Source organism: Rhineura floridana, chromosome 1 (genome assembly GCF_030035675.1).
Source record: "Rhineura floridana isolate rRhiFlo1 chromosome 1, rRhiFlo1.hap2, whole genome shotgun sequence".
Taxonomy (NCBI): domain Eukaryota; kingdom Metazoa; phylum Chordata; class Lepidosauria; order Squamata; family Rhineuridae; genus Rhineura; species Rhineura floridana.
The window spans coordinates 271,529,240-271,539,066 of record NC_084480.1 but is presented as its reverse complement, the minus strand read 5'-3'; the positions used below and the strand labels follow the sequence as shown (position 1 = coordinate 271,539,066).

The window sequence follows — 9,827 nt, the reverse complement described above, 5'->3', positions numbered from 1 at the left end:
AAATTGTGCACCCAAATAACTAACTTTCATCATAGGCCAGACCATTCAGAAAGGTGAATACGTTCATACAAGAAAATTTGGCTGTGTACAAATTTAGAAAGCATGGGAGTTGAAGCATGGCATGCCCATTTTCATTACCGATAAGTCAAATAATATAATTTTATAAAGGCCAGAGCAGATAGTTTTTTAATATTGCATTTCAGAATCCCTAATGAAGATAATGTGCCATTGTGGCTATCCAGTTTCAGAGCTTGTGCTGTGCATATGGAGTCTGTATGTTACCAGTCAATGCTGATTCATTACAGCCTATTAGCAACAACGCAAAAGCAAGGCTCCAATCATTCCAAAGCGTTTTACCTGGAAGTAAACTCCATTGAAAACAATTAAGCTTGCTTCCAGTTAGCACCAGAGGCTAAAGATGCCAACATATAAACAGTGTTATTTGGTCAAATTAAACTTTGTTTCTGTAAACAGAGCATGTCCAGTTCATCAGTATTGCCAAAATAACTGGGTCATGGAGTTAAATTATATTCATCTGTTTTTTACTGCCTCCAAATGTTTCCCAAATAGAAAAGAGTGTTTCTCATTAGTGCGATTGAGTGGAGAATCAGAATATGTTGTTAAATCATTAGTACTATGAAATAGTAACCAGTAGTTTCAAAAAGTGAATTGCCATTTCAGCATTGATGGTTATTTTTAGTTGGCAGGGTGGTACCTCACTGATTATATATGGTACCTTGTGAGTGGATTGCATAACAACTGTTAGATAGACAATGGCCTCAGTTCAACCCAGCATGTGGGACACTTGATCCCATTGAAATTAATGGATATAGGCACTCAAGTTAACACACCAATCCTATTGAATTTGTAGGCAACAGATATTTACTTAAAAAACAAGATTTTCCTTGTGTTGGATATGCAGCTGGAATTTAGTTCTATCTGGGATTTAGTCTCATCAAAACTAATTTCTTAATATCTGTGGATGAGGTTATGAGGATCCAAAAAGTTCCAAGGAAAGGGATGATGCTGATATATGAACCTGAAAAAGAGAGATCCTATATTACTGGTGAGTTCCTTTGGAATGGGTTTGGAGTTGCTGTATTTGGTGAAAGGACTGCCCATGTAAAATTGAGTTCTGTTCTTTTGCAGGGACTGTTGAGGAGTATCAATAACATTTGTCATTGCTGGACTCAAACTATATAGTTATGTGCCTGCTCTTTTCAATCCATTTTCATATATCACCGTTTAAAATGTTTCCCAGTTATTGGTACAGTATGATATGCCTGTGGCAACAGACATTTTTGTGCCTTGAACCATTGCCTGTAGCACAGAGCTTCATTTGAGAACACAAAATTTTGTTATCTTTTCTATATAAGAAAAACTGTGAAGATGATGCATAGCATGGTTGCCGACATGATGCCAGTCATTTTCATGATTGTTCTGTGCTGCTTTCAAGGTTTTTTTTAATGTTGCTATATACCTCCCTGATCATTTGTAAGAGGGTGGTACATAAATACTTCTATAAATAAAAAATCATGCACCCACAGCATTTTGTTCCCTCTCCACTGAAATTAGGCTTGAAAGAAGCCTTCTGCTGAAGCCATTAGAAGTTTTTTTCTAAGCCTAATGGCAATGCAGGCAGTGTTTTTTGGGGGGGGGGTCACAGCTGAGGAGAGAATGATTAACTATTCAATCTCCAGGAGAAACCACAGATCCCCTGCCCAAAACATTCTCCTGCCACCACACTTAGGCTTCAAAGAAGCCTTCTGTTGTAGCCAAAAGAAGGCTACTTCAAGCCTGATTGCAACAGAGGAAGGGCAGTTTGAGGGGTCACAATGGTTGCAGTGCCTGCATGGTGGCCACAGTCATCTTTCCAGTTTGTAAATGCGCCCAGAAAAGGATGGCAACCCTTGCATCATACACTGATTTTACTGAGAAGCAGTATAGTCTAATGGCACTGCTTCTCAAACTGTGGGGCAAGCTTTTTCTTGGGAAAACTCAAGAAAGCCTCAGTGATACATAAAGGAATTCCAACTTGGGCATCAGTGGCCAATCACTAGCAGTTTCTCCCACCTGTATGAATAACTTAGGAGAGCGTATTCTAGCATTTCCAACTGTTCTGTGGGTGCTTGAAGTTTTAATGTATTTTAAAGTCTTTTAAAGTGATGTTTTAAAGTGTTTTTAGTGCTTTTGTTTGCTGCCCTGGGCTCCTAAATAAATAAATAATTTTTGCAAGTATAGGTCAGATAAAACAGATAAAGTGCAGTCAAGGTAAGAAAAGTCAAGTCACAGGCGGCCAGGGCAGATCAAGGCACAGAAAGTCTGATCAGAAGCTCTGCTACATACAGGACAAAGAAATACAAGACCTTGGATAGCTCCAAGTGAGCCCAGCTGAGTAAACTATCTCCAGCTAAGGTAGCTGTAGAAAAATATTGTCCCAGCCGGGAGCTGAGCCTTATGCAGGCTGACAAAACATGGAATGGTTGGCTCTAGAGGAGCCACCTGGGTTGGTAAAGGGCCCTTGCCTGATTTTGCATTCTTTGGTTTCTGCAAGGCTGGAGAGAAGGAGACACTTCAGGGGACTCATGTGCCCTCTGGTGGTGGTGGTGGGAGGATATTGTCTTAGTGATTCTCCTCTTGATGAAGCAATCTGAGCCTCATCCTCACCCGAGTTGTCTGCCACATTCGGTGCACTCTTGGTAAATCCTAAAAGATCACAAAACACAATAGTCCCATGCTACTGAGACTGCTATTTCATTTTGAATCTATGCTTCATAGCCAAACCACTGGTTGGTAATCCAATTTTAATCAGAAAACAAATTACAGTTATTGGACAGAACTCTGTTTACAAATGCATGTTGCAAGAAGAAATGCATGTTTGTGGAGAAAACATTTTCTGAGGCACATTATGGGCTACATTCATACACAGGCACAAAAGATATGTTTACATTAATAGAAAAGCTACTTACCTATGAATTTATACAAACAACATCCCATGCATGATGCACAGTGCTTCAGTGAATGAACTGATGAAACATGACACTCCTGTGCAAGGATTAATCAAGGCACAAATTCCATTAAGGTATCTCATCCTATTGGGCCATCAGCAGAGGTCTGACGCCTGTTATTTGTGCCCTGGAAACCTGCCCGCTATGTTCCTAGTAACTATCTACAGATATTTTTCATGTGCTTCCCTAATGTGATTTAAACATGTGCTGCTGTGACAACTTACATTTAAATAACTGGTGTTTTAGGAAAATGTGTTTTAATCCAGCCCCAGAATAACAAACCATCGATGTAACAAGATGAAACTCCTCATTTTTATAAGAACAACTGCATGGCACACCCATCCTATTTACATAAAATGTAAGTGGTGGATTAGTAGATGACTGGACACTCTGAACTGTGACAAATGTGTAATTGTCAAAAGTAAAATACTAAGAAACGGCTTTTAGTACAAGAGAAAGGGAGAGAGGGAGACTGTATATCCTTTCTAACTGCATATTGCCATAAGAGCCACAAATTGAAAGGAAATTATATTGGCTTGGATCTTGAATACTGGGAAGAGAGGAAACGTGTGGGATTTTCCCATTCCTTTCTCCCCTTACAGCCCCCTGTTTCTTTCCTGAATAGCATGGGATGAGATGCAGAGGGCTGCTGGAGGATGGGAAGTTGTCCAAAATCATGTGGAGGGACCCTGCACAAGCAGAGCTACATTTGCCCTCTTCCCCCAACTTTGAGTGATCCAAACATCTTCCAACCACACCACACCCTATCCCATGCTGTTTAGAAGGGTCCCCAAGCCCTCCAGGGAGACTTTTTAGGGACACAAAGGACTGCAGAGGACAGGAAAGCCCCATTCCATAGCCTTCTGCTCCTAGTACTCAGGATCCAAGACATTGTCTCATTTTTCTTTAAGATTTCATTTCCATTTCCATTTGTACCTGTGCAGCTGCAACAGTAGAAAAGTACTAATAGATTGGTAGCAAACATGATGCCCTCTGATGTAGCTGGACTACAACTCCCATCAACCCTGTCTATTGGCCATGCTGGCTGCGGCTGATGGTAGTTCTGGTCCAGAGCTTGGAAAAGTTACTTTTTTGAACTACAACTCCCATCAGCCCAATCCAGTGGCCGTGCTGGCTGGGGCTGATGGGAGTTGTAGTTCAAAAAAGTAACCTTTCCAAGCTCTGTTCTGGTCTAACTATACCTGGAGGACACCACTTTGGCTATCCCTGTACTAACAATATTGTGGCCCATTGTATTCTTGGGGAAATTAGTGGCCCTTTCACAGTCTGGCAAAGAAACATCTACAGATAACTTTGCCTTGCTCTAATGGATAACAGCATGTTGGGAAACCTTTTCCGGAGACACACAAAAGCAAAATACCCTATTCCTGCTAAGAAACCAACCAAAAGAGTTGTGCCAAAAAACCTTGGTGCTCTCTTCTTGGCCACTCGAAATGCAGTTGGAAGAACTGCTGAGATTAATATGTTGTTAACGTGTCCCAAAACCTTGTGAAATGCTTTTCTCTTCAAGACGCGCTCATAATAAACCTCCAAGTTAGGTCGCTTTCCATTTCCCCAGTTTCTCCTTGCCAGTCCAATGAACTTCAGCCGATGCAATGTAACAGCAAGAGACACATCAGCCAAGCTAAAAAACTCACCACAGAGCCATGGCTGCTGTCCATTTTCTAATAAGAAAAAAAGAGATAAATGTAGCTAGGGATGAAAAAAAGCAGGAATATGTGAAGGGCCTCAGGTCTTATTAATCTGTCAAGGTTTTCTATATTATGTTCAAGCAATCACTGATCATAGGTTGCTCCTGGAAAAGTCATATATTTATTTATTTATTTATTTATTTGGAATTTTTATAGATTGTTAAACTTTACAAAATACCATAGCACTGTACAATAACAAATAAAACAGATAAAACCATTCTCCAAAGAGAAATCAAATACTGAGTACAAGCCAACCCATCCTTCTGAGAAAGCCTGTAAAAAAATTTTTTAAAATTTTAGCATCTGCAAAGGCGTGACAAATAGGTTGTCTTAAGAGCATCACTCCAGATGAAACAGACAGGAATGACTCACCACTGTTGAAGATTTTCCACTAAACAGCAAATTATCCTAATATCTAGGCAAAGTGCATTGAGAAAAAACAAGCCTCATTTTGTCTTTTCATCCTTACAATCAGAATGTGTTTTTCACAGCTCAGAGGGACATATTCTAGGATATGCTGCTAAGCTTTTGCACATCCTCTAATTTTCCAAATTCTGGACTCCAGTTTTTCAGAATAGAAAAACAGAAATGTGATTGAAAGCCTAAGAGAAATATGGAGGACATGCTTCACAAACAAATATTTTAATTGTTGTTTAATCTCAAAGCAACAAAAGCATTTAAACTAGGTGAATAAAGCGCCAAAAACACAGGAAGCATTTTCAGGGCTTGGAATGAACTAGTTCAGCTGAACAAAGTTCACTGAACTAATTAAAAAAATCTGAACTACGTCTGAAAATACTTCCCACAATTGCCAGGTGAACTAAAGGTGAATTAAGTTTATTTGGGGATACATTCCCTCCCTTTCCCTATCTCCCAGCAGGAGGACCAGACTCTTTTTTAAAAAGTAAGTATACTGGACATCTATAAAGAAAGTTAGAAAGAAAAATGTGGAGGCAACATTCTAAGGATTATTAGGCAGATATTGAGGCTGTTGCCAAGGACAGAAGGGATGTGAGGCATTGCTTGTATCTTTCCTGCTGAAGAGATCACCCTTTTCTAATTGGAACAGTCTGCAGAGAGGAGGACAGGGACAGGGACAAAGCAAACAATGCCTTGTGTCTTTAACAGCAGTGTGGCTGGCATATAATAATCAGGGTAAGCCTTTTCTGGTATGGAAATGCAATTATGGGGAAAGCTTCACCTATTGGCATTCTGTCTGTCAGACATCTTATTACTTGTGTGTGGCCCCTGATTTACTTTTGGACTCCTATGCTTCAGCACTGCAGTTTCTAACATTCTGAATGTTGGAGTAAAATTACCAAAGACAAAATTTTTATTAAATAAAAAGTTTATTTGGATGAACTTGGACTGAACTAGTTATTTTTGTAAAAGCACAAACTTTAACTAATTCCTTTTTGGATAAGATTAAATTGAACTAGAACTACTTCCTTTTTAAAATGAACTTCCCAAGCACTAACCAACTGTCTGATGTAGCAGGAAATTGCAGTGTCAATGGGAGAGAGGATGGGCTTTTTTCTGGCATTCTTTGGATTGCATTGGAGTTGTCCTAGCAGCAACTTACAGTGCAATTCTAAGTATGTTTGTACTCAGAAATAAATCTTATTGAGTTCAACTGGGATTGTTGTTATGTGCCTCCAAGTCAACTACGACTTACGACGACCCTATGAATCAGTGACCTCCAAGAGCATCTTTCATGAACCACCCTGTTCAGATCTTTTAAGTTCATGTCTGTGGCTGGGATTACTACCTGGTAAATGTGCTTAGGATTGTACCCTTTTACTATCAAAAGAGTTTTTTCCTATTGTATGACTGCTTGAACTAATATAATTAAAAGTTGAAGAAATGATCTGTGTTGCATGTAAAGCCACTAAGTACTTGTTATTTTTCTTGTAGCACTTCTGTACTTCAGGGCAGGAGGAATGGCTTATTTTAACTGTATTATTTTCATTGTGAACTTTGAATTTTATTCATCTAATTTTTTCATAATAGGAATTACCTTAAGAGTGCTGTATAGTCCTGAAAAGCAATATATACATACATACATACATAACTACTTGGTACATGTAGTGAACCATGCCTTCAAATACAATGGCACACAAACCATGGGCTGCTCCCTGAGGATTGCTCCCTATAAGGCTAGATAGGAGTTTCAAGATATTAACCAGCACCTTGAATTGGGCCTGGAAACTGTCAGCCAACATTATTCTATTAAGATAGAAGTGATATGACATTTGCAACATATAGTTAAAGAGGGGGCTGCAGAATGTTGCAGCAACTGCAGCTTTGAAACAGTCTTCAAGGGCAACCCCATGAATATGGATTGTGTAGTCCAAGCTAGTAATTACCAATGTGTTGATCACCATTCTATGCTTTGACAGAGACAGCTACGCTCTAACCAAAAACTGAATATGGAGACTTTCCTACCTGGTGTCTCTTCGTTTCTTCTTTGCAATTCAGTCTCAACTTGATCCAAAACTTTTTCCAGCTCATCCAATATTTTCTTTAAATATTTTATGTTATCATGATCCATCAGTTTAGACTAAAGAAAATAAATAGATTATATATTTATGCTGCAGCCCTATTACCTGGGAACAAGCTCCACTGAACAGTGTGATTTATTTCCAAGAAAGCAAGCCTAGTATGGTGCTGGAAGCCATGCATGTATGCATAACTATACCACCACACATACAGAACCATCAAACAAGAGTAATAGCATGTCCATAAAAACAGAGTTATTACAAAAATTCCCGTTAAAGTCAAATTATTCTGAAGATATATATAGTACATGTAGTGACAGGTGGTATACTGTATTAATACCATATCCTTAACAAACGTAATAGTATTTTTACCAGATACATTTTATTCTTACTTTGAGACGTTTCTGCTTTGCTATATATGCATCTTGCAGATCTGGGTTTTCTTTGGCAAGCTTCTTTAATTCAGATTCAGTATTACCTATTTGACCTGATAAAATAACGAGGTCATTAAAAACTAATAATCAATGCTCATCAAAATTATTAATTAATACTTCAGTATAGTTATATTAAAACACATGGGTTAGGAACTCTTTTTTATTAAAGAGCCTCCCAAAAGAGTGTTGTCTGCCTGCTCCATTATCTTACATGATTTAGTTTAAACCCCTGTGTCAGTGATGCAGAATTAACCCCCAAATATAATTTGCTTTATAGAAAGCAATAGATTTTTTTTTAAAAAAAGCATTGACTTTGTTATTGCTGTAATGCAAGTAGGTTTTATGATTCATAAAAGTATATAGTCCAAGAGCTGTACCCAGCACTGCACGGGTAGAGTTTTGCTCGCACAATAGCACTGGCCCTTCTGCTCTTCTCCCTATGCACCCCTGAAATCTGCTATGGAGGGTCCACCCCAAACCTTCTGGAGCAGAATTTGAGGGTGCAGAGGGGGCGCAAGCGGAACAGCAGCATCAGATACAACCCAAAGTAAATAATTCAGACTATAAACTATTAAGGGTAAAGCCACTGGTGGCGATGAAAAGGCAGCTAAGACAAGGTGATGATAGCTTCTCAAGATGCTCAGGTTTGAAAGGGATCTCCGTAATTATGGTACAATCACCAAGAATGCTTTTTCACACAATACTCCTTATGGTCCCTTCACAAAGAAAATGTCTTTAAAATGTGGGGCTCTGCAGATATGGACACCTGTTTTTCAGACACAGCCATCGCTGAACTCAACCTGGCAAAACAGCAACTATATTTGTTGTATGAGACATCCTTCAACATGGACTTAATGTGAAATCAAAAATTTACCATCCCAACTACCATGCCTATGTATCATTGCAATACATGATGTGAATACTATAGGGAAGTCAAGAGGATGTCTTCACTCTAATTGACATGCGAGACCATAGAAGGGTTTAGAGTTCAGAGATTAGTGCTTTGAATTGAAATACTACAAAAAACAACAGTGCAGAGACATGAAATGTTAATGTATTAATGGTACATACTACGAATTCTAGTTGTTGCATAAGCTGGGATCATAGAGTCTACTGCTAATTCGGGATGCAAAATGCAGCCATGTGTATAAGCATCCATAGGTAAGGAATCCAAAAGCTCTCTGTAGTGTTGCACCCTGGGATAGTACATGCTTCCCTCTTCTGGCATCAGCCTTGGAGCTGTTTCTGGGATAAAAAAATGACAATTAAAACAAAATTAAAGTAGAAGAATCAGATAAGAGTGACCAAATCTCTTGTCACTCCTACTGTGATAGGAGAGGACCCAGCTGCAAAACATCATGCTGCCAGGCAGCTGTAGGAGACAGGCCATTGCTCAGTGATAGAGTGCATGCTTTACATACAGAAGATCCCAGGTTCAATCCCTGGTGCCTCCAGTTAAAAGGATGAGGAAGCAGGTGATGGGGGGAGAGAGATATCCCCAGCCTAAGGCTGCAATCCAATACACAGTAAGTCTCGTAGCATTCTATGAAGGAGATGGGGGGGGAGAATATCACAACCCATGTCAGAGTGTGGCCATAATTTTTATTCCAAACCCATCCCACAACCAGTTTCCTAGCATCTCATTTTTCTGTGCACTGCAAGTACTAAAACTGCAAGTTACATGATCCTCCTGACGACTTGCTCAGGTCATTGAGAATCATTTGGGCATCTGTAAAACAAACATTCATGCAGCAAGGTGTAATGCGCACACATTTACATTAACAAAAATCACACAAGTACTCTTGTTACCATTCACAAAAGTCTCTTCAAGATAGTCAATAATCTGAGTTGCATCACAAATTATGTTTTCTCTGTGAATGAGCACAGGGACTTCTCCAGACGCATTTAATCGCATAAACCAAGGCTCATTGTGTTCACTCAATGGAAGGCTTACATCATGCTCTTCGCATTTCAGCCCCTTTTCAGCAATCACCAAACGCACCTGGAAAAGATATATGAATGTTCTTGTTGAAGATTTATGGCTGTACCATTAAAGATATTATGCATTTCTTATTAATACAATATGGAAACCCACATGATGGATCTGAAAGTGGAGGGCATGTATTTTATCTTCAGTTCTTTCTTTTTCCTTTTCTTTTTTGTGACATTCATCTC

At 39.1% G+C, this 9,827-nt stretch overlaps 1 protein-coding gene across 1 annotated transcript; it reads right to left on the bottom strand.

The window, feature by feature from the left end:
• Positions 1–4,310: 4,310 nt before the first annotated feature.
• Positions 4,311–9,582, bottom strand: GDAP1 (ganglioside induced differentiation associated protein 1). The gene is made up of 5 exons (XM_061605793.1): positions 9,462–9,582; positions 8,724–8,897; positions 7,611–7,705; positions 7,166–7,280; positions 4,311–4,693 (listed from the first exon to the last, which is right to left on the bottom strand). Exons 1-5 carry the CDS (start codon positions 9,565–9,567, stop codon positions 4,311–4,313), a joined length of 873 nt encoding a protein of 290 aa, XP_061461777.1. The 5' UTR covers positions 9,568–9,582.
• Between the last annotated feature and the right edge of the window lie 245 nt (positions 9,583–9,827).